General features: G+C 38.6%; 1 protein-coding gene across 1 annotated transcript; it reads right to left on the bottom strand.

Annotated features, from left to right (window-relative positions):
• Positions 1 to 272: 272 nt before the first annotated feature.
• On the bottom strand, positions 273 to 15885 carry LOX (lysyl oxidase). The gene is made up of 7 exons (XM_004420273.3): positions 14891 to 15885; positions 14443 to 14551; positions 12920 to 13057; positions 11293 to 11449; positions 7848 to 7943; positions 7372 to 7487; positions 273 to 3892 (listed from the first exon to the last, which is right to left on the bottom strand). Exons 1-7 carry the CDS (start codon positions 15519 to 15521, stop codon positions 3886 to 3888), a joined length of 1254 nt encoding a protein of 417 aa, XP_004420330.1. The 5' UTR covers positions 15522 to 15885; the 3' UTR covers positions 273 to 3885.
• Between the last annotated feature and the right edge of the window lie 9668 nt (positions 15886 to 25553).

Raw genomic sequence — 25553 nt, 5'->3', positions numbered from 1 at the left:
TCAAATCCTAATCAAAACAGAGTGTGGTTGTTCTCACAATGCCTGCTCTGCATCCTTAGAAGTGGTTGGTAATGGTGACAAAAGTTAAGATCCATTCATGTATGATAGTTTCTTTTTAAAACATCAGCTAGATTTTTATCCATCATAGACACATTTCAAGTCATGTGGGCTTATTAAACAATTTGGTAATACAAAAGGCAATTAGGCAAAACCACCAATGATACACACGGCTTTACGATTTTAACCTAAAACAAAATTCGTATCATTTATTTATATGTAACAACAAATGACCACAATAGACACTTGAAATCATTTATTCAAGGCATTTTTACGTAATCTTGCAATCATAGTATAGGCATATAATAAAAGAATGTGAGAGTGTAAAGAAGAGTATAAAGCCAGTGTCTGGGCATTTAAAATAAGAGCTCTTCAAAAAAGTTACAAATGTTTTACAAATAGGAAAAATTTGGAAGAAACTAAAACTTCATTAAAAACATTACAATACCAAATCACACATCACTTAGTTCGTAGCAAGCAGTTATATAGTAATTAAATGTTTATATCCTGTGAGCTAAGACTTAATACATTTTACATTCAAGTTGAAATAATTCAGCACCATTTTGGCTTGAAGGATAAACGAAATGCTTAAAGTGTTCAAAAGTGGCTCAGGACTTTCGGTAGCTGGGAATGAAATATAGTGTTGATTGAATACGTTGATTGTTCTGAATATGAATTCTAAACATAAAAATATAGTAAAAGGGTAATTTTTACTTATCAGTTACTATACTGTTAGTGTCAAAACAGGTTATTTTTAAAACAAAATATCTTCTGACCAGAAATTTAATATTTTCACACAATTTGCTGAAGATGATTTCTTAGCCACAATTTTAGTGAACTGCATTTCCTCTAGAATCTGAATATTGGGACTACTTATGAGTGTGATTATACTATGAGGTTTCAAGGAGAAAAAGAATTGTTGTTCATTATTATAAATAATGCCTAGTGAATAATTAGATAGAAATTGTGAATAAAATTATTATGTAAAAATTTAAAGATTTCCTGGAAATAGGCAAATTGTGGATTCATATGTTATGGTACTGTTGGGACACTGAATCCTAGCCTTAAGGTCAAGACATCTTTACTCCAGACTGTGGTCTGAATAATTATGAGGCCACTAATATGGCATGTGGAAGACTCACTAAATTGTTTTCCTGTTTAGCCCATTTTTTCACAGTCTTTATTAAGCCAATAAAAAGCCAATCTCTTTTCAGTACTCAACATTCTTTGTATCATTTCTAATTCGTATTTTAAAATTTTTTATTTGGAGTTTGGTAAGACTGGATTATGCTTTTTATTTTATTAATGGATAACTTTTACCAGCTAATCATCATCTGTGAGTTTTGGTGGTTATTCAGAGAAGAGATCCCTTGAAGTTCAAAAATATTGAGTGTTAAATCAATGCTTGTGAGTTATTTGGGAGTGTTTAGGTTGTGATGGGGGGGAATGCTTACATAATGGATAAGTGAGCATCTTTAGCCTCCTAATTGAAAATTTTTTTTTCAAAATCAACCAAATAGTATGTGTTATATTTAAAAGGCAGACATTTCAGGTATTGGAAACATACTTTTAATTATTAGTAACACATACATGTATACAACTATTCATTTTTAACTTACTTTTTAAAATAAAATATGGTCCTGAAAAACAATAGTGCTTAAAATAGAAATTTTTTAGACATTACTTATAGTTGTTAAAAATGAAATAAAGTGAACCTAATGGGTAAGAATGTCATTTTTAATACCTATTGAGGTTAGGGACAGTCTTGTTTATATCCCAATGCCTAGCATGTGAGTGCCTGGCGTATATTACGTCTTCAAATGATGATGAATGGACAGATGGAAGGCCCAATGAATGATAGTAAATGTCTTCTCATACATATCCAAAGGCCATGGTATTGGCTAGTTTTTCATACAGGGGTAAGAATCTTAATGAAATGATAGATCTTAAATCTGTAGATGCCAGTCTGGCTCAGTATTAATACTGACAGTAGTTTTGTTTTTTAAAAAAGCAAGTATATTAAAATATCTCTTTTAGAAAAGATTACAATTTGAAAGGATCATTCTACAATCTTAAAACTAAAAAGCGATTTAAGGCAAAGAGGTACATCAAAGAAGCTATTCCATAGCTCAGATTAGCTCAATGAAAAGTTCTGTGTCTCTATCAAGCTGTCTGTATTCTCTATTGGTAAGTGTGTGCCCTGGCGGATGAGGCTCATGTGGCCTGCTCTGTCTGCCCCTTGATGACTGTCCCTCTCTAGCCTCTCTTGCCATGCTAGGCACTAGTGAGTGCAGAACGAATATTAGTAGTTGGTGTTGACTTTACAACTCCATGACACATAATACAGGGATGCCAACTCACTTTTAAATTCTACCTAACATGTCCTGGCACTGGAAATACCTTGCTTGAGATTTAGTACTGGTTAATGTAGGAAAACTTCTGCTTAAGCACCACTAACTTAAAAGTGTAATTTGATTTCTTTCTGCACCTTTTGAATCTAGGAAAAAGAAATTCTCCAAATTCTGTCGTGGCACATGGTTTCACAGTTTAAAATAAAATCGCAGCTGTCTCATTATGCAGCACAGTCCTTGGTTTTGCAGAAAGTATTTTTTTCCCTCATTCACCAACCCCTCAAGTATATAATGCAATGTGCTTTGCTAATTTGGATTATATTTCAGAAAAACCCTGTATGATTGATTCCTGGATGACCTAGGATAATGTTCCTGTATCCACACATATTATGTCATCTATTCCGGTTAATTTAAAATTTTTTAGCATTCCTCTTTTTAAAGCTGAACATTTAAAAATGTGAAAAGTTGAAAATCTCAAGATGTTTTTCATTAATTTTTTTAAGTATTTGAGAGACAGTTGTGGTTTGGGGGACAGTTATGAGTTGTATGATTTTTATGTCAGCAAGGAAATTTTTTTGGCTAATAGTTCAATGTACTTAAATGTATATTATCTCTGGATGTATCACATCTATCATCGGATGACTTCCCATTGACATAGTTGTCCTATGTATACCAGTCCCCAGAATGGTAATTTTAAGAACGCCACTTAAAAGGTCTCTGCCCATAGGAAAATTAAAGAGTAGAGAGGAGCATCAACAAATGTCAGACAGGAGTTGGGCAGCTCAATTACTTAATTTGTTCCAAAACAAAAGGTGACTTAAGTCAGAATGAAATTGTACACTTGACAGAAAGAAAGGAGTTTATCTACTAATTTGAAAATGTAAACATAAGTTTTATATAGGGATGTAACTATCTGAATACATATATTGCCATTTCTCTGCTATATAGTAATATTTCTTGACACCAATGGTAATGTGTTTGTTCCTTCCTCAGCACCAAATGTGTCCATATCTATTTAAACAGTAGGAGCCTCATTTCTAAATTAATCTATGTTAGTACATATATAAACCAGTTATTATTATGGTTCACTGAAGTTTCAACACTTTAGAAAATTCTCAGTTCAAAGTAATTTTGGCTCATTCATTGAAATGTTATTTTCCCTTTTGCATTATAATTTCAAAAGAAGCATAAGAAATTTAGATTTCTTTGAAAGAGCCAAGTGTACAACTACAGAATTGAAACATTGTGTTAATTCACAAAGTGATGTGAATAATAATATTAAAAATTCCCAAATAATGCCGATTTAAATGTTCAAAATCCAGTTATGTGCTTTGTTATAAAACAGTCCAAACAAAAATTCCTTTGTTGTTTTCTGTTCTCTCTTTCAAAATACATAAATCCTACTGAAGTTAATCTATTTTTTCCCACTTCAGAACACCAGGCACTGATTTATCCATTGGGAGTTTTGGCTTGCTTTCTAATACCTAGATTAAGAAAACAAAATAAGACAAGTTATCAACCTGATAATATTATGAATAAGTACAGTAGACAAGTTTAAAGTCAAACTTTTATAAAATGTATGTAGCAATTTCCCTCCAACTAAGCAATAGTCACCTTGTGAAATTATCCATTAATACATTATTTTAATATTGATTTTGAGGAAAGTGACTATGTCACTAGCAGAAAGCATATGCCTGATGCCTACAGACTTGACGTTTAGAGTTAAAAGAAACACTCTGAAACAATCAAGAGTTAAGCAGGACTTATAGGACCAGCAGCCCTGCCCTGGTGAGTTCACTCCATGGAGCAAGTATGGCATGTCCACCAACACGCAGGTTCATGGCCTCTGCACCATCCTGATTAGTTCTTTTCCAGCATGGTTTTGGATGTAGAATGATGCATTAATAGGCAGACTGGGTCAAAGCCAATAAATCAAATATTGTATTTACATTGTGATCATAGGTCCCCATCTAAAGGAAATAAGCATCACTTAATCCAAATCATAAACCATCAATTTCCAAATAGTAATTTCTGTGAGAAGAGAACTTCATCACAGTATCTTAGAACTGAACTGGGCCACAGAGTCACCTGGTCCATACGTTTTATTTACAATGAGGAAAATGAGGGAGACAGGATACATCAAAGATACACACTTTCTTACTGGGTGGTTTTTATACACCAATGGAATGCTCTCAAATATCTGATTAGCATGAAAAGCAATCAGTGAACTGAGAGAGATGTCTTTAAGAGTTAAAAAAGTACAATAACATTACCAAGGGAATCACACGCACTGCACTTACAGAGCCACCAGACTGACCACACGGCTTTAGGCAAGTTCATTCCCTGCTTAGGAATCTTCAAAGACCCCCATGGCCTCCAGAATGAAGTTCAAACTTTTTAGCTTTCTCTTCAATGCTCTCTTTGATCTGTTCCCAACTTACTTTTCCATCCCTTTTGCCCAATTCTTGACTCCATCAAACTTATGCCTTAGCCAAACTAGAAGACTTGCTTTTCCAAACATCCCCTGCCATTTCTTCCTGCCATGCAGTTGCCGGGGATGTTGACTCCTCCTGGCGTGCCCTTCCTTAACTCTCCCCAGTGCAGTCCTCCTCACCCTTCAAGGCCCAATTCAAATGTGGTCCTAAGGCCATTCCTGCATCTCAGCCAGAGGAAATCTCTCCTTCCTCTGAACTCTGATCACAGCAAGTGAAGCCGGAAGTGAAAGACAAAATATGACTCAAGCATCATTCTTCCAAAGGTGAGGATTTCTTTCTCAAGTCAAGGTTTCTGCACTTCTCCCATTATTTTCCACTCATAGATAAGTATGACCTTGTTATTTTATTACAAATCACTAACTATGGGTCATTTCACTTTTTCATATTTTCACTTTTTCATATTTTCATCTAACCAATATTGCTTATTAAAATTTTACCTCAGCCATTCTTGCAATTTAGTTACAGTCAGTGACAAGTAGTTAAAAAAAAGAACAACTCTATGCTGGAGCAATATAACAATTTTTATTTGTTTTAAATATCTGGCAATATCCAAGTCAGTGGATTCTACTGATGAAAAGCAAGACACATTCTATGCAACAACAGAGTCACCTCTCCAGACCTGTTCCTAGTGGGAGGTCAGCAGTTGACCCCGGGAGTCACCTAGCTTATTATAGCAGAGGTCCTTCTGTTTCCACTGCATTTTATTTTACCCTTCATGGAATTTTCGTATTGTATCTCTATTACAGTTATGAGTGTATTTCTCTCACCCTCCAAATTCTAAATACCTTGAAAAAGAGGGTCATTTATCTATTAAGTGTTGAATGAGAGGCTACATGGTGGCAGACCTGTACCTGACAATGGGTATACAGTGGTGGACCAGAGGCTAGGTCCCAGCCATGATGACGTGGAGCGGGATATGAACATTAAAGCGATTCCCTACAAGGGAGCAGTAAAGGGTCAGGAATCATATTTATCTTTGCATTACTTTCTAATATCTAGTTTAGGACCTCAAAAGATACATAGTGCAAAAGTGAGAGTGACAATGAATAAATAGAGAATGAGTGAAAAAATTAAGGAATTATAAAAAATTAAGAGAAATTAATCTATGTATTTTAAATTATTTTAGTTTATTTTAGCTTAAATTACACTGATGTTCTGGGGATTTTCAGTTATACTATGATCAACTCCACACAATATGGGCCATAAACCCAGCCAGGTTTTCTGTATTTGGGGGCATGTTCAGAAGAATATATTTGATTAGCTTTTCTCAGTGTTGTCTCTTTGCTATCACAGGCTACATCTATCTCTAATGCTGTAATGACACTTGTAAAGCACAGGTTTTGCTCCTTTATGGGAATAAGGAAAACGCTCCCCTCCAGGTGAGTGCAGCCCAAGCCACAGTACGTGGCTCTGTAAATGGAGCATGCGCTGCTTTAAGCCCCATCTTCCCCTGGCCAGGTATAGGGAAAAACCAGGTTTAGGTGGACTTGGGAAAGCCCACAAACTATAGGTTCATGTGCAGCCAACCATTGTCCTGGTTTGTGTATCAGGGAGAAAATTTTATTAATCATGAGTTTCTAGTGTAGGTGTGTTACACCTTTCTGCATGACCCAAAGAGACTGGTACCTTTCCCATGTCAAAGCGAAGCTAATGTATGCTCAGTGTCACTCTAATGATGTTCTCGTTGTTGGGAAGGTATCACTCACAGGTGGTATATGTAGTTAGGATCTATAACCCAGCAACACTAGAGTAGGCAGTGGTTACGGGGTTGGGGTGGCACAGAGAGACAAGCAAGCAAAACTACTCAACTTTCCTTAATTACTTTCATCAAAGCACCTCTCCTGTTAATATTTATGTGCTGAAATTCTGATTTCATTCAAAGAAGGGTTTCAGGACTAGGAAAATTATAAAGGAACCTCTAAACACCTCTCCTTTTGCAAGGTAATTCCCTAGTACTTGTGGTTCTAGAACTCAAATATGAGAAATCTTGATTTCTAAAGAATAGACAGTCTGACTCTTCAATTGCATACTTTAAGGCAGTGATTTTCAAAATGTACTTTGAAGAACTCCAGGAATTTCTTCAGAGCTCCTTCATGGACAATGGGGAAGAGGCAGGAAACCCACCTGTGTGGGCTCCCACAAGGTCACCCACACTGCATATTGCATATTGTACATATTCAGTTGCCACAGAGGCTTTGTGGGTAAACAATGTGTTCTGTGTGTATGTCTTGTCTTGGAAACTAAGCTTTAGGATGATGAAAACCTGAGTACATCCCCCCTTCTCTAGCATTATCAAAAAAAAGACCAGCTCTAACTATGTGATGACACAGACTGTCTACCATTTTCTACCTTTAGTCTATTTTACAAGGAAGCTGTAGTTGGAGTAGAAACAGACATGTGTATAATGCCTGTGGAGGAACAAAAATGCTTTGTGAGGAGAACTGCTTAACTAGGCAAACAGAACTCACGGTGAAATTGTGCAGCCCGAGGCATATGCGTGATGTCCCGTGTAGCGAATGTCACAGCGCACAACATTGTTGGTATAATCCGATTCGGGCACCAGGTAGCTGGGATTCACACTGACCTAGGCAACATAAACATCATCTGTGTTTCAGATTTCATCAGCAGTGTTTACGGGTTAATTTCTTCCTATTTCCACGGGGCTAGAACAAGGGATGTGCTTCAACTAAATCAAGCAGGGAGGGGGTTTAAGTGAGGAAAGTTGTTAAACTCTGGAGAAGTTATAGAAGAAGGCTGTGTATTTTTCCCTGAAGTTCTTTAAAGTAAGAATTTTTCTCACATAACTAAGTTGGTTTAGAAATGCTTCTAGAAGATGTATAATTGCTCACAGGACCATAATTATTTAACATTGGAATCTAGAGGAGGAGGCCCATTGAGCTGCATTAGAAATAAATTACAGGTACGTATTTTCAAAGGTCTCTACCTTTAGAATGTAGTTTCCAGGTTTTACATCTGTAATATCAATCCATTGGCAGTCTATGTCTGCATTATAGGTATCATAGCAGCCAGGACTCAACCCCTAAAACAAATAAAATAAAAAAATTTTAAAGATGGTATATGGTTAGAGTATGCTAAAGAATATGCATATTATTTGCAAATTAAATTTTAAGTTAGTACTTACAAGAGTTTGACATAAAACTATACTTATATTGCATCTCCTTTGAGAAGTATATATTACTCAGCCTTATAGCACCTCCAGCTAAAAAAAATACAGGACTAATATAAGTAGTAGTATATCTAGCTTCTTAAAAGTGTCATAAATCACCAGTGATAAATACAATCTTAACTGACAAAATAGGCCTCCACCAAAATTCTAGAATAGCACCAAGTTCAGGAATAAAGGCCATGTAATAATCAACGGAGCTCAAATGTCCTCTTCTCAGCGAAACCTCCCCAATTTCTCTTCTTGGAAATTACCTTCCTATACTCTGAATGCCCATGATTCTTTTTCTGTGTGTATAGATTTTATAGTGTTTATCCTTTTCTACTCTGTATTATAATCATACTGTATAAGAATATATCTAACTAGAGACTGTAAACTCTGTAAGAGTGGAGTCTATGTTGCATATTGCAATCACTTATGAAGTATGTATTATATGCCAGGAACAATTTTAAACACGTTACATATATAAATTCAATTCTCACAACTACACGAGGCAGGTGCTATTATTATCCCCATTTTACACATGAGGAAACTGAGGCATTATAAGGTCAAGTAACTCACCCAAGGATATATAGCTAGTAAGAGTGGCTGAGCTGGTTTTGAGTTTAGGCATTCAGGGTCCAAGGTCCCTGTTCTTAACCACCACACCATACTCTCTCTCACATTGTCACTGAAATGTTGTGTTGAATTAAAGGCATGAATGTATGCCTCAATAAATGAATGCCACATCACTCCACTTGCTAAGATACTCACTTCAATAAGTAAATGAGTGCCTTCTACAGGCAGGGAGGAGAAAAATACCAAGAAGAGATGGTTGTTGCCCTCCAGAAAGTAACAGTCTGGAGAAATTTGCTCAAATTGGAGTCCGTAGGTATATTCTTGATTCCATTAGTTCTTCATGAGAAGTTTTAACTGTTGTATTTTCTTTCTAATACTAATCTAGAGTAAATTAAAAAGCATATGCTAGAATCACTTTCACTCTATGCTGCCATTTAATTTCAGCACCCAAAATTGCTTTGGTGCTGAAGATCGCCTTGGTCACCAAAGAGATGGCAAAATCTATAAGCAAGTTCTACTAGTGCTAGTTTGGCTACAGCTTGATTTGGGAAGAATGGGGGAGAATTGTGCTCTCATACAGCACACAACAGCACAGACAGGCCACACTCCAAAGTTCCTGGGCCACAGCGGTGACAACCATATTCCCATCATGGTCCATACCAACTTGCAACTGTTCATTAACGGTATGTTGAGTGATAAATATATAAAGAAGAATTTTTGGCTTCTGATTCCAGCACATAATTCTGGTTCTGGCATATAATAGATACTCAGTGAGTGTCAGCTATCATTGTTGCTACCGCTGCGACTGCTACATCCAACTACTACTACTAACTACTACTACCACCTTCATGGCATTGTAAGGGATTCATTGGATTAGATACTTATTTAAGACTGGTTTAAATAATGCTACAATGCTCATCTTACCTTCAAGTGAATAAAAGAGCTTTAAAGAACGCTGAAATTGGCATTCTAGGATTACTCAGCTGGCGGAATTTAAGTTAAGTATAAGCTTTGATAATTTGAACTAGCAAACAAAAAACAGGAGTTTTTAAGGCCATGAAGCAAACAGGCATTTCATGTATTCAAAGTCAAACTTTAAAAACAGATTAAATGTAGAATCTTAACCAAGGCTGTCTAAATTAGCTATTTGGTGTCAGCAAAACACAACTGTTTTTTACATTAAATTAATGAGGTTACTGTGATGGGTTTTAGTTTCATATATATTTAATATGTAAATTTGTTATCTAGGACAAGAGTTACACGAAAGTATAAATATAAGGAAGTTATATCTAGTTTATGTTTGGATGCATTTAAACAACATTATAATACAACTCATCTAAGTCACCATTGGGGTTTTGTGAGAATTTTTTTCCTTTAAATCAAGTCCATGTTCAAAAAACACCAGTCTAGTGAAAAACACAAATACATAAATCACTTGTAATGCAAGACCTGGTGAATAATGGTTAAATAGGACATAAACAGAGGGTAATAAACAAGAAAGCTACCGTATAAAATGAAGTGGGGTCACCCCAAGGAATTGGGGGACCAGAAGTGCTATAAATACCTATAGTCCTAGATTCAAATATTTTGGCAGTGAGCTGTCCAGAGTGCCTCATTTTCTAAATGAAGAGAATAAACTCCAGGTCCCCTGCACAGGCAGGTGCTGTGGGACTTGAAGATCACTGAGTGAAAAGGGAATCACTGCATACACATCCGTGTAATGTGTAGGTAGGTTACATCTTTTTTTGCTTAAAGAATAAGTGCTGTCCCAGGGCACATGGAATTGAACCTTTTCCCCCTCCAATCACTGTGCTGGTCTAAGCTTAGAGAAAGAAGTAATGGTAACATTTAGGTCGCCAAAAGCTTCCTGCCACAGCCCTGGAGTTTGCTTCCCAAGACGCCAGCTGCTGATCCCTTTGTGCCCTGAGTTATGTACATTTCACTACTCCTAGCCAAGATTTCGGCTGGAGGGAAATTATAATGTCCTTTTACAAATTAGTGTTTCTTATGGAAATACTGGCACGGCTTTTAACTGACACACATTTTCCCATTATAAGACATACAAACTGCTAAGTTCAGCACTATTTTTAAAAATCCATCCAAAGGACATCTGACATCAATTATACTGTAGGTTTAAATATATATGCGTGGAGAAAGAAATTGTGTCCTTCTGCTTGTATTTGCACGATTAAAAGAGACAGTTTTTTAAAGTGCTTTTGAAGAAACATTATCTCTCCCTTTGCTAACCCCAATCACCATTCTATTTTTAGCTTAATAGGTGGAGGGAGCAATGGTTTTGCAGGTGAGAAAACAGAGGTATCTTTTCTACAGTTACTTACCAAGCCAGTTAAAGAGTACAGAATGAGTGCAGATATTGGAAACCATTCAGATTTTTTCAGAGGGTAAACTGCTGCTTTTCATTGTGGAGCATAAAGAATATGCACATTGACCTTCTGTGATGATGAAATACTTTAAAAGTAATTTGGATCATCAAGCCATCATTTTCCTTTTCCCAATTATTTTCCATCTTGACTAGATGACCCCCTAAATGAAACAGTTTATAAAAGACAGGCAGGAGGGAAGATAGAAGACCATTTTGTCTTCTCTCTGAAGCCTGCGGGTTCCTGATTTCAGAGTGCCAACCTACCTGCGTGTGTGCAGTACACGCAAATCGCCTATGGTAGCCATAGTCACAGGATGTGTCCTCAAGACAGAAACTTGCTTTGTGGCCTTCAGCCACTCTCCTTTGGGTGCCAGCATCAAGCAGGTCATAGTGGCTGAATTCATCCATGCTGTGGTAATGTCTAATGTCCCACACAACACAGAGACAGAGGTCAGTAACATACAGAGAAAGCAATGAGGATTTGCGACGACATCCCCGCCGCCTCACACATTTGTTGTCACATTAAAATTGAGATCAATTTATCTTCTTAAAGCCAGATTCATGCTAGATTTTTTTCCAGGGACAGAAATCTATCAGAATTGTAAGCTTTTAACTTTGCTACTAGGAAAAAAAGACTTATTTTGAGTATTTTGCTTTTCTATTACACTCTGTTTTACCTTTGAATATTAAATAGAAATAGACAATAAATTATCTGTGTTTAAGCAAAACTTGCCATATGTTCTCTAGTATATTTCTTTTGGCTGCCACTACTGATGTTTCATTCCAAAAAAGAAGAGCACATGATTCTTGGGAGGTTTCTGTGAGCTTTTAAAAAACTGAGTTCTCACAGATTTCAAATCATTACTAAAATGCAAAGGAGAAAAATCCTATGTTTTATCCACTATTATTTAACTAGTATAAACTTTTATTTAGAAATAAAATAATTCTATTTTATCAGCAAATTAGGTGCTCATATCTATTACTCTCATTCATTAAAGAGCAGGTGCTGAGCTGTTCATCTTCTCACATAAGGAAAGAACAAGAATAAGTGGCTCAAATTGCAGAACGTTTAAGGGCACACATCAGGATTTCCTGGCAATAAACACCTGGGCAAGTTACCAAGGCAAATTATAGAATTACCTTATTTGAAAATCTTTAAATTTAAGACAGAACAGGCAACTACCCTGGGTTTTTTTTTTTATTTTTTTATAATTTTATTTATTTATTTATTTTCCCCCAAAGCCCCAGTAAATAGTTGTGTGTCATTGCTGCCCATCCTTGCAGTTGCTGTATGTGGGATGCGGCCTCAGCATGGCCGGAGAAGCGGTGCATCAGTGCGCGCCCGGGATCTGAACCCGGGCCGCCAGCAGTGGAGCGTGCACACTTAACCACTAAGCCACGGGGCTGGCCCTACCCTGGGTTTGATACAGGTCTTTTAAAAGATGAAGGCAGGTCTTTCTTAGTTCATGGAGTATATCATCTGCATCTTTCTTTGAGAATGGTATCTGAATCTTTTTGATAACAACTTGTGGTCTTTATTAAATGCTAACTAACTGTAGATGATCTTGGCTGTTACAGGCTTTTTTAGAAATCCTACCTGAGGTATATCGGAATAAAATTCTAGTGAGGCCAACTGCTATATCCTATCAACAGTTTTAATAAGCTAGACTTAGAATTTCTATTTTAAAAGATAACAGGATCTAGTAGTTGACGTATTTTCTTAAAGATAGACTCCCTTGATTGTGTCAAATTACATAGAGAAAAATTCTAAATGCAAATAACAGCAATTTTCTCCCTTGGTTTAAGGATTGAGACTTGCATTTGTCATATCAAGAATCACCTGAAAGGTGAAAAAGCAACTCAAAAGTACTCAGGAGGCCCATCCACTTACTGGTGACAACTGTGCCATTCCCAGGAATATCTTGGTCGGCTTGGTAAGAAATCTGATGTCCCTTGGTTTTTCACTCTTTGGGGAAATCTTAGCAGCACCCTGTGGTCATAATCTCTTACATCTGCCCTGTATGCTGAGCTGTGATTTTGAGAAAAGAAACATTATTATTTTCACAGAATATTATCTCAAGATAAAACTACCTGCAAAACCTTTCCATTTTATAATGGTGACTACCCCTCTCCCCCAACTAGACTATCAGTTCCAAGAGACCAGGGCATTTTGCTTATTTTGTTTATTGCTGAATCCCCAGATCCTAGAACAGTGCCTGGCAAGTAGTCAGAGCTCAGCGAATATTTGCTGAATGGATGAATGAATGACAATTATGGGAATCCACAGTCTAAAAGTGAAAAAACATAATAAAATCAGCATTCAAAATTGACATGTGATAAGTAAACTTTGTATTTATAATTAGTTCAAGTCTAACCATATGAAAGAGTGAAACAGGTGGAAATTATCCCAAAACAAAAAAATCTTCCATATTTACTTATTAAGAACTTTGAATTTAAAAATACATTTCTTCTTAAATAGTTAACTAAAGTGGGGAAATAACTCTAAAAGGGTACACCCAGATTAGATCAATAATTTTGTAACTTCACTGTCTTCAAAACAACAGCATTCCTGTAATAATAGCATAGGGGGTGCAATGGTGTGAATGATGAAATGACTCAAGAATGAAAATGATGAACTTGGCTTTCTTCTCTTCCGTTAGCCTGGCAGTTATAAAGGGTCAAAGTGGAAGAAATATACAAATAAACAAATAAACATTACTCTGTTCCTCCTAATATATTTTGTATGAATATATATTCAAATACTATTGATGACCTTATTTTACACTTTAACAAATTTTATGAAACCTGTCAAAACACGGCTTGCTCCCTCTGCTGGTTTCCCAGCAGCAAACTCAGAGAATTCCATTCCCAAAATTGCTGTGATTTTATTTTAGGACTGATGCAAAAACAAAGCTCTTGCTCATGCTCTTATTCTGGCTGAAGTAATACCAAAACAGCTATGTTAATTGTGGCTTCAAACAAAGGAAGAAAACAAACTTTGCCAATGAAAGGTGCCACACTGGCAAATTAGCCCCCAGTCTTTTAAGGGGGTATTAACAAGCTCTTCCATTACAATTTTTTTCATTATTGTACAGTTGTTTAATCGAAAGTTATTGAAAACGGTTCCAAAGTCTAAGGATCTTGGAAAAAAAGAATATGAGACCCTCACTCTCCAGGATAACGGTTTGCTTCATTCCCCTGATTTGTGCCACAGTTTGAAACACAGCACAGAAGTCTTCAAAATTTTAACTCTCCGTCCAGGTCAGCATGCCCAGCAGATCAGGTCTCACTTCCCAGCTCTTGTCCCACTTCCCAAGTATTGTCTGCACAGAACGAGAGCAGTGAGAACCAGGCACTGGAGCAGCCCTGGGACCCAAGACGAGGGAACCGGGCCGCGAAGATCCCAGCCGGTACCTGGCCAAGCAGTTTTCCTCCGCAGCGCATCTCAGGTTGTACATGGGCATCTTTTGCACGTACGTGGACGCCTGGATGTAGTAAGGATCGGCCACCAAGTCCGGAAGACCTAAACATCAGCAAGCGATGGGCGTAGCAGTAAGACAAGCCAGCACCTCCCACCCCGGCTCCGGGTCCCTCCATGTCCCTTACTCCTCACTCTTCGCCCAAGGGGACTACGGTGTCGGGCTGCGGGTAGCAGGAGAACGGGGCTGCAAAGCAAAGTGGAAAGGAAGGAGGGGCCAGGCGCGCGGTTTGCACCAGATTCCAGGGCTGCCTCTGCAGGCGCAGGGGGAGGGATCGGATCTGCGCGGACTAAGGCCTGCCGCGCCCAAACAGCCACGTCGGGGAACCACAGAGTTGGGGAAGGGGTTCGCGGGTGCTTCTGGCGGGACTTGGGGTTGCTTACCGTACTGGAAGTAGCCAGTGCCATATCCAGGCCGGTACCTGCTCCCAGGCCGGGGCCTTTCGTACGTGTCGTAGTAGTTGTAATAGGGATTGTCGTCCGAGTACTTGTAGGGGTTGTACGGGTCGTCGCCCACCATGCCGTCCACGCGGCTGGGCGGCCGCAGGTTACTGAGCTCCGGGCGCTCTTCCGGCGCCGTCCGGTTACCGGCGCGCGAAGCCTCAGCGTCGCGGGCTCCGGACGGCGAGTAGCCAGCTTGGAACCAGTGGCGGGCGGCGGGTCTGGGGCGGCCGGTGGCTGCTCCGGACGAGCCGGCCGTCCGCGGCCGCGCCGCCGTCGTGTGGTTTCTGCGGAGCACCAGGATCGGCGTGCGCGGCTGCGAGGCGGCGGCGTTGGCAGCGCCCGGGGCGGTTGCGCCCGGGTCCCGTCGGCGCTGCGGCTGGTACTGCGAGCCCAGGCTCAGCAGGCTGAACACCTGCCCGTTGTTCTCCCATTGGATCCTCTGGCGCCAGGCGCCCGGAGCCGCCGGCGACTCGCGAGGGGGCTCCTGCTGGCCGGCGGCTGGCGGGGCGCAGCGCAGGAGCGCGCAGAGCTGCAGCGGCCCGAGCAGGAGCGCGGTCCAGGCGAAGCGCATCGCTCCCTTTGCCAGAGTGTCCTCACTCCGGGAGGACGTGGCTCAGAGAAAAGAAAAACGCGTCTCAAATCACGTGAGGGAGGGAGAAATCTTCAACCAGGGAGGTGGGCAGAACGCAGGTATCTCAGGCCCCACCAAGCAGGGCCAAGGGTGGGCTGCAGACCCTTCTCCAGTAAGGGCGGCTGTTGGGACGTGGCACCCGCCTCTCTCCTCTTTCTCAGTCCTTCTGGAAGGCGACGGGGAGCGGCGCGTCGGCCCCGGCGAGCGCGCAGTGTCTGGAGCGAAGGAAGGAGGAGAGATTTTAAACTTTCTGGCACGTTTGCAAAGTTACACAAGCCGTTCTGGCCCGGCCGCCCCTCCGCTATTTGTTCACGTAATGCGATTGGAAACGTGCAAGGCGGACAGCTCCTCGCCTCTGCCCCTCCCTCCCCCACCCCTCCCCGTCCTGTCCTCCTCCCCCCAGACACGTTGCACAGGGAGCGTTAAGGGGAAAGAACAAAACGGAACACACATCCTGAGACACACTCGGTTTAATCTGGGGCGAACATGCAGGAATTTCAAAAGACTCAGACAGGCAAAGGCAGCCAGGCCATGGGGCGACGCCAAAATATGCACGAAGAAAAATGCTATTAGGTCACCAGCCCTGGAGAGGCGGGAAGTCGGGAGGTGGGGAGGGTGCTGGGGGCGAGAGCCGGGGCGGGGGGGCGGAGGGACGATTGTGACTAACGTTTATCCATAAGGATTTAACCAGACATATTTCCCAATGCACACTCACTCGCTTTTATGGGAAGCGCCCTCAGCAAATAAACCCCAGGATATCAAATTTTGTTTTTCTGTGTGTAGGTAATGTGAGAAATGGGTTACAAATTTGTTTCCTACAGTGAATATTTTAATAACCAAAAGTGAAATTTTACAAGGAACAAAGCCAGTTAACGCTGAAGCGATGAATAAACCTGCCTCTTTTTCAAAATGCCGGCCTGATTTGTACTTCTGAGTGGAAGTGAAGAACCATCTTTCATCTAGACAGTGTCTACCAGGAAGTTTCAGTAAAGGGAGTTAGAGCAAGTCTGCCTAAGGCAGCCCTCAGAAGGCAGCTTCACATAAGCATTTTATCTGACCTTTTTTCTCTTTCTACATCTAAGGAGGTTTGACTTTGGATTTTAAAAAACTTAAATCACCATTTGTTAAATGTTGAAAAGTCAGTAAAGCATCCTGTGGTGTTTGATTGATTTTCCAATGTAAACACAGGGGTTGCTAAAGAAACAACCTTGGGGTTCAGATTTTGTTAAACGGAAGGGAGTAGGGATGGCCAGAGGAGAATGGGTAGTAGGAGACGGGTAGGAGGTGGATAATGCTGATTGGAAAGAGATGCTTAATGGACCAGTTATTCACATACCACTCAGGGTTTGGGCAGTGCTGGAAGCATTTCAAAGAAAAATTTTTTGAATGGCCCGATTTAAAACCACGGCTCAAAACCGGATTTTAATAACATTTTATTGGTCTCATCATTGGGCTGTTGGCTTGATATACTTCAATATTCACCTGTCACTGTTGGTCTCTGTCTCTCCAAGTTTAATCACCACATTTTGGAGGCGTGGTGAACATCTGCTTGTTTAACTGCCTAGTATCCATTTCCCCTTTTTTTTCCTGGTAAGAACAACTGTATTTTCCTTTGGGAAACTTCCCCTACCCAGTTGCATAGTGGGACTGACTGAGCATCCATAAGGCTTTCCCCACTGCAAGCAGTGGTCATGAGATCCAGGCTTGGCTAATCAAACCATCTCCCTAGAATTTGAATCTTGAGCAAAAGGACACAAGGATCAAAAATGTTAGACCCCACTCTTCTCGCTACTGAAGACAGTTTCTATGAGTTCTTGCTACCCAGATTCCCCCTGAGCTGTTTTAGGCCAGTACCTTCCAAGATCTGATTCTTCAGCTTTTCCTTCCATTTCTCCAAGTCATTCCTTTGTGGCTTAATGTGGTCAGTCAGTTTCTGTTGTTTGCCACTTTAGAACTCTGACTGACAACTGAGGGGTTATGGCTAGTTCTCTCAGCTTGGTTCTTTTTGAGTCAAGTTAGATTTGCTCTGCCCATGACCACACAGCACCCTTGGTCAAAAGGGATATGGAAGCTTGCCCATGGGTTGGCAAATCTATTGCTTACGTGATGAAAGTAAAAATTCAAGTGCAAATCCCACTGAAGGCAGATCAACAGCACCACCTCTCTGAATGAAGGTCAAAGACATCTCTTGCTGTCATTTTATAGACTTGCTGCAAAACTTAAAATTAAATGACTCAATTTCTCCAAACCCACTGAGAGAAGATGGAGTAAAAAGAAGAAGCAGGTGTGTATAATTTGGATGGACAGGCCAAATTACAGGAGAAGCAGGAAGGGAGAGAGTGTAATTATCTCTCATCTGAAAAAGGCTCTCCAAGAAAAGAGAAAGCCCACAACTGCTAGTGCTTTCCACAGTTTGCTGAGGGAAGACCTCTGCTGTGGAGCTCAGACTGTCAGAGTGGCAGACCAGAGCAAACCCTAATGGGAGGGTAGAAAGTTTATGCTAGATCTTAGATAAAATATCCTTGTTTCCAATCCTGGGGCTTGCATAAAAAAGCTGGGTATCTTTGGATAGCTGATTTACATTCCTTGGCTCTTAGTTATCTGTAGGATTCAAGGATTAACCCAAATCCTTTCTAAAATATTTTTCCTAGTTTTAAAACCTCTGATTTTTGTGAAATCCAAGAAATTCCAGCTACTTTCAATTCATTCTCTATAATGTTTCATTATGATTATTAATGTTTAGTTGAATAACTCCTTTAGTTGGACTTTAAAACATTGGATGTATTCTATGTGTGAATTAGAGTCTGCAGACTGCCATTTTGCCTTTTTACATATTTCTCATCAGTGAAGTTTGATATACATTTATTTGTTTTATGAATATTTCTTGAACACATTCATGCTCTGAAGTGTAGTGTACAATAATGGAGATTTGCACACATGAGCTCTCAATGAAAGTCAACTGATTCACTCATTTTTAAAATTTATAGCTGAACGAATCTCATCATTTTTTTCAAATTTGCTCCAACAGACTTAAAAATGTCTTGTCAGAGTATAAATAACTAAGAACAGTAATGGTGTGCAATATCTATGTTCTCTTAAACACACAAACACTACTTTATTTATTTTTTTTTATAACAAAGGTTTATTTTTATTTTTATTTTTTTTATAATTTTATTTATTTATTTTTCCCCCAAAGTCCCAGTAGATAGTTGTATGTCACAGTTGCACATCCTTCTAGTTGCTGTATGTGGGACGTGGCCTCAGCATGGCCGGAGAAGTGGTGCGTCGGTGCGCGCCCGGGATCCGAACCCAGGCCACCAGCAGCGGAGCGCAAGCACTTAACCGCTAAGCCACGGGGCCGGCCCACAAACACTACTTTAGGTGGGAAAACACATCACCCTTTGTCACACATCCTGATGAGGTGCTTAGTTGGTTTTCTCTCTCTTCCACTTTTTCTAAACTCCCTCTGGCTTAAGACTCAGCCAGCGGAAAACGAACATGTGGCTACCACATTGGGGACAATTGAAAGCATTTGCAAGCCCTATGGGAGACAATCTAGCCACACATTGTGCTCTCTGTTCAATGACAAAACTATTATTCACAAAATTGGAGAAACTACAGTCCCTTCTCCTCAACACTGAAATAATAATAATAATAACTGCAGTTACATCAAGATACCTTTAGCTTTTTAGCTGTGGTAAGATCCATAGCTGATTCCACTTTGACATTGAGACTTTCTTTTTGTGGACAGTTCTGCAGTGTGTACCATAAGAGAAAGAGAGATGGAATAATGCTAATTCTTTTTTTAGGTTCTAGGCTATTGATGTCAAGAATTTAAACTGCAACAATGTCTGGCCCATTGACCAAGAAGTGAAAGTTATCATAAGGCTATGTTCCTGATATTCGGTAACTGTGTTTATATTTGTGGGGTACTTCATATAAATGGAAAGTAGAGTTTTGCAGAAAGCCCAGACCATATAGCAGTGCCACTGAATGACCAAAGCCAGAACCCTAATGCCGTAGTCAAAGGACTTCTGATTGAGCAGAAATTCTTTCATTTGGGGCTCAGGAAGCTCATACAAATGTTATTGTCTGGTAAAGACTAATGCTCATGTGCACTTTGGTGCCATGTAGTTTGAAAACATCACAGAGAATAAAATCAACAAAGTGGGAAGTTGGAGATGGGTAATGGGCAAATGACTGAGAAAAGAAGTAGGTATGACATCCAACACAGGGGGATAAATTGAGAGGTGAATGAGGACACTGAGCACAATTTTTAAAAGTAATTCAGAAAGGGTAACAGAGTGAAATAAATAGCCAGAGATCTTTTTACTTGGGGTAAAATGGAGGAGAGGAGTAAGTTAGTCTTAAAGTTAGCAGTGTGCTTGTGTTCCCTTCTCCTCATTCTTGTCTTCTGCCACATACTGCTTCCAGATCCTCACCCAAATATAAAAAGTAGACAGTGGGTACACACTTGTCTGTGTGTTAAGACAGAACTGAAAAAACGTCTGTAAACAGACTGGGTAGAAGAATTCCAGAAATAATGAACATTAAATATATCTTGTTTGGTTACCCATCCCCTTGGGCTACCTAGGGAATGGAAAAGTGAAACTGAACCCTAGGGAATGAATATTATTTCATTCTAGTGTCTTTAGTGCATATTCGTATGTAATTAAGTAAATAATGTTAGTCACTATAACAAAATGGAAAAATGATACGAGGTGAAGTTATGATAGGAGAATGGGTCTTTGAAATTCTGTGAATCAGAGTTCAAAGTAATTTGGTTATATTGACCCCAAAAATAAGGGGTCAGCCAGTTGGCAAAACTGCCTACAAGTGAAGTCAAAGTGATTTGATTGGGCCTGATGGACTGTCCAATCACAAAGGGCAACTGTTCTACACGCTGTGGGGTGTACTAGGGTCATTTCTGTTTTTAATTGATAGAATAAAGTGTGCTCCTCCATCTACATCCTGCCTTATTCGCTGCTTCTCAGCTCTTGCTGCATTCATCTCCATTGTCCCAGAATCCTAAAAGTCATTTAATTTAATATAACCTGGGCGTGATCCTCTGAGATGGTGGGATCGAGGTCAGGAGGACATTTATGCTTAGGTAAGGCATTTCCTTCATCTACTTGTTGACCATCAGTCATCCCTCTACTTTAACTTAACTCAAGGTGCGCTGCCTTCATTTGGTGCCCAGGAGGAGCAAGACAACAAATTACTAACAACCTGATGCAAATTATATGGAGTTTTTTTTTTTCTCTCTCTCTCCTATAGGATGATGGATCTCAGAACATTTGAGGGTGTTATGTATGTTTGGAGTAGAGAAGGAAGATTTTGGTGGGGCTGTGAAGGTGAAAATCTATTTCCTAATCATGCTTGAGATCAGCTTTGAGAATCATTGTTCTTTCTCTTTCTGTTATTATTAGAATACTACTCAGTTTACCATCTTACTTCCTCTTGATTACATAGCACCTTAGGCAAAGAATCAAAGATTTTTATATAATGGCTCTTAAAGCTATGAGAGCCTTTTAAAGCAGGCCCAGTTAGTTATAGTTAGTACATTGCTATAAACATGGGTTTCTTTGGCTTCTATTTCTTTTCTTTTCTTATATTTCAACTATTTCGTAGTTCACAGTCATCTCTTCCAGAAGGTGACAGATAGAAAGAGAAAAACTAAAGCTCGTAAAGTCTGTGGGAACTGTATCTCCTACAGGTCACATAATGGCACTGGACAGTTTGACCACTATTCTGGGCTACTTATAGGAACAAGACATGCTTTTCTACCAGTGACATAGCTTTTTTCTTTTTGTGTGAGGAAGATCAGCCCTGAGCTAACATCCATGCCAATCCTCCTCTTTTTGCTGAGGAAGACTGGCCCTGAGCTAACATCCGTGCCCATCCTCCTCCACTTTATGTAGGACACCGCCACAGCATGGCCCAACGAGTGGTGCGTCGGTTGCGTGCCCGGGATCCAAACCTGGGCCACCAGCAGCGGAGCGCGCGTACTTAACCACTACGCCACAGGGCCAGACTCTGACATAGCTTTTATACTTTATTCTCAATGGTATATATGTTTTTGAAAATAATTAATACAGGGGCCTATAACACAATGGCATATTGGAAAATATTAAATGAAAATATTAAGTGAATATTGTGAAAATCTTAAATGAATGTATACAACCTAAAATGACCTGTGGCTAAGGAATCTCCAGTGCCCGAATAATTGAGTTGAATACACAGGCTTTTTCAAGCTTGCTAAATGGATCCCTAGTAGAGGAAGGAAATAATAAGGAAATATGCAAAAGTAAGAAAAATAAGCAATTTCATCACTCTCCCTAGCAGGACAATACCTGTCTCCTCATTAATAACAAGCATTTCTCTTTCTTGTCATTTGCTATGTTCCTGGCACAATGCAAAGTGCTTAAATGTATTACTTCATTTTATCCTCACAACAACCCTGCGAGATGGTTATTAATACTTTCATTTTATGGATAAGAAATGGCAGCTGAGAGAGATTAAGCAATATGCTCAGTTAGAAATTGGCAGAGCTAGATCTTGAACCCCGGGTCTATCCTGTTATAAACACCATATTAAACTCTTGCCATGTGAAGTAGAAAGAAGGCAAGTATTTGTTTCTTTGATTTTTTTTCTTTGTTTTAAGTATTGGAAAAATTAGACTGAGTGACTCATTAAAAGTTACATGACAGGGAGATTGTGGCCAGGCCAATTAAATGAGTAGACTAGCAATGACTATTTACCTAGTGCCTATGGGTAAACAGCTTTGGGATAAGTGTGACATACAAGTTAACTGGAAGGTGACAAGTAGTAGAAAGAACACAGTGATGGAGGCAGACAATCCTTTGATAACTGTTACCTCTACTATTTACTGACAGGGAGTTCTTAGATGAACTACTTAACCATTCTGAGACTCAGGTTTCTCAACTGAAAATAGAGATAATGAGACCTGTCTTGCAGGGTTGTTGTGAGGATGAGATGTTTGTAAGTGTATGGCAGATAATCTAGCTTATATTAGGCACGAAGTAGATGGTAACTGTTGTTACTGCTTGGTACTTGGACATTAGAATTTAAAAGTCAACAAAGACTGTTTGTATACAGACCATCATGCAGAAAGGCATTTTCTATAAACATGGAAAAAGGGACATTCTTTACTTTTTAAAGTGCCTGTTTTGTTACTTTGAAGCAGAAGATTCCTTGAAAAATAAATCAACTTTACTGAGATAAAATTTACATAAAATAAGATGCACAACTTTTAAGTCTATGGTTTGATGAATTTTAACAAAGGTACATATGCCTTTCTAACCATCACCATAATCAAGATATAGAATATTTCCATCATTCCATGAAGTCCCCATGAGCCCACTCCACCCCTGCTCCAGGAAATCGCAGTTCAGAATTTTTTTCACCCAGATTAGTGTTATCTGCCCTAGAACTTCATATAAGGGGGAATTATTCAGCAGATACTCTTTTGTGGTCTGTTCTTTTGCTCAACATGTCTGTGAGATTCATCCATGTTGTTGCTCAATCAGCAGTTTGTTTTTCTTAATGAGTAGTATTTCACACTATGACCATACCATAATTTGGTCATGTGTTTGCTTCTTTTCCAGATTGGGGCTATTATGAATAAAGATGCTGTGAGCATTTATCTACAAATTATTCTATGGATGTATTTTTCGTTTCTTTTTGGTAAATACAGTTCTTAGGGGTAGAATTGCTGCATCTTTAGAGTTGGTCCATGTTTAATTTTATAAGAAACCATCAAATCTTTTAATAAGTAGTTCCATTATCTTACATTTACATTGACCACATATAGAGTTCCTGTTGTTCCACATCTTTGCCATCCCTTGATATTTCAGTCGTTTTCCATTTTAGCAATTGGATGTCAAGTGATATTTCTCTGTTGTTTTAATTTACATTTCCTTAATGACTAATGATTTTGAATGTCTTCATTTGCTATTTTTTGAGTGCTATGTATTTGTGAAATATATGTTCCAACTTTTTTCCCAATTTTTAATTTTTGTTTTTTATATTCTTATTGAGATGTAAGAGTTTTTTATACATTTTGGATACAAGACTTACGTGAGATATATATTTTCTCTGTCTGTGGACTTTCTTTTTCATTGTCTTAGTGATGCCTTTTGAAGAACAAGAGTTTGTAATTTTGATAAAATCCAGTTTATCAATTTGTTTTCTTTTATAGTTAGTGCTTTTTGTATCCTGTCTAAGAAATCTTTTTCTTGCCCAAGTCCACACAATTTTTTTCCATGTTTTCTTCTAGAAGCTTTATAATTTTAGCTTTGTGTTTAGGTCTATGATCCATTTAAAAATACTTTTGGGTATAGTATGAGGTAGGAGTTGAGATTTATTTGTTTCCACGTGGATATCTAGTTGATCCAGCACTATTTGTTGAAAAGACTATTCTTTCTCCAAGATACCCCTTGGCATCTCGGTCAAAAATCAATTTACCTTGTATGTGCGGGTCTATTTCTGGACTTACTATTCTTTTTCACTGATCTATTTACTTATTTTATGCCAATACCACACTGTCTTGATTATTGTATCTTTATAGTAAGTCTTGAAATCAGGTAGTGAAAGTACTCCAATTATATTTTTTCCAAAAATATTCTGAGTGTTTTAGGTTCTTTGCATTTCCGTGTATATTTTAGAAACAGCCTGTCAATTTCTGCCTTAAAAAACTGCTGCAATTCTGATTGAGGCTGCGTTGAATCTATAGATCAATTTGAGAACAATTTACATTTTAGCAATATAAATCTTCCAATCCATGAACATGGTATGTCGCTCCACTTATGCGGGTCTTCTTTAATTTCTTTCAGCAACGTTTTGTAACGTTCAGTGTAGAAACTTTGCATCTCTTTTGTTAAATTTAGCCCTAAGTATTTTATGAAGTTATTGTAAATGAAAATATTTAAAGATAATTTTCTTGTTTGTTACTAGTTTATAGAAATATAATTGATTTTGTGTATTGACTTTATATCCTTTTAAAAACTTTTCTTCATTAAGATTTAAGGAAGAGAATAAGAGACTGCAAAGGTGACCTGGTATATGTAAATAAGAGAAGAAAAAGATCAAGAGACACAAGGAATGATTCTATATGAACAATTTTAGAAAGTAGGTAATAAAAAACAGTACCATATCGCTTCACTGTTGCTATATAATAATCCATCCCAAAACTTTGAGCCTTAAAAGAATACACATATTATTATTTCACAATCCTTTGGGTTAGCTGAGTGGTTCTTCTGCTATTTTTACTTGTATTTCACACATATAGATACATTCAGCTGTATCTTTGTCTCAGAAACATATATGATATATACTTTATACCATCTTTGAATGAATCAATTTATTGGGGAAAATAATTTTGACCATAAAAAAAATCTATTGAAAAGAACGTGAATAACTCCTTTCACATACTTACAATATTGGAATAACCAGATACTTCCAAAAATATTCACTTTCTATTTAATCTAAAATATTAATACTTCTCAACTAATTATGGTGATTCATAAAAAATTAAAAGATAAAAAGAAAGGACAAAGTATTTTATTTACTTTTTAGATCATTTCAACCCAACACAGAATCAATGAAAGAACTGCATAAGAGGAGGCAGGAGCAGTATTTGTACAGATAAAAGTGTTCTTTGCTTAATCACGGATTAAAAGGAAATAATTTTTAAATGAAAGGTTAATAATACATTAATACATCTAAATCTATTCCAACACTTTTAATATATAATAAAACGTGTCCAAAACTGGTTATTTTTCTGCACTAAAATTTTTCCTTTATTGTTCTTTATCTTGGTAACCATAACCCCAGCTGGCTAGTCCAGAAACCTGGCAGTCATCCCTCAGTTCACCCTATCCTTTACAACATCCAAATATGGATGTTTCCAAATATGGTCCGTTCGACCTCCTTTATATTTCTTGGACATTT

Source organism: Ceratotherium simum, chromosome 4, assembly GCF_057802395.1.
Source record: "Ceratotherium simum simum isolate JZ-2026a chromosome 4, ASM5780239v1, whole genome shotgun sequence".
In the NCBI taxonomy this organism is placed as follows: Eukaryota; Metazoa; Chordata; class Mammalia; order Perissodactyla; family Rhinocerotidae; genus Ceratotherium; species Ceratotherium simum.
The sequence above is the reverse complement of the archived record's forward strand: the minus strand, read 5'-3'. Positions and strand labels throughout refer to the sequence as shown.

Coding starts and splice junctions, on each gene's coding strand:
- LOX (XM_004420273.3), bottom strand. CDS start 15,521: ATGCGCTTCGCCTGGACCGCGCTCCTGCTCGGGCCGCTGCAGCTCTGC. Junction 14,552..14,890: donor CACTGGCTACTTCCAGTACG/GTAAGCAACCCC, acceptor GCTGATGTTTAG/GTCTTCCGGACTTGGTGGCC. Junction 7,944..11,292: donor CGTGTACTGCACACACGCAG/GTAGGTTGGCAC, acceptor TATTTGTTTTAG/GGGTTGAGTCCTGGCTGCTA.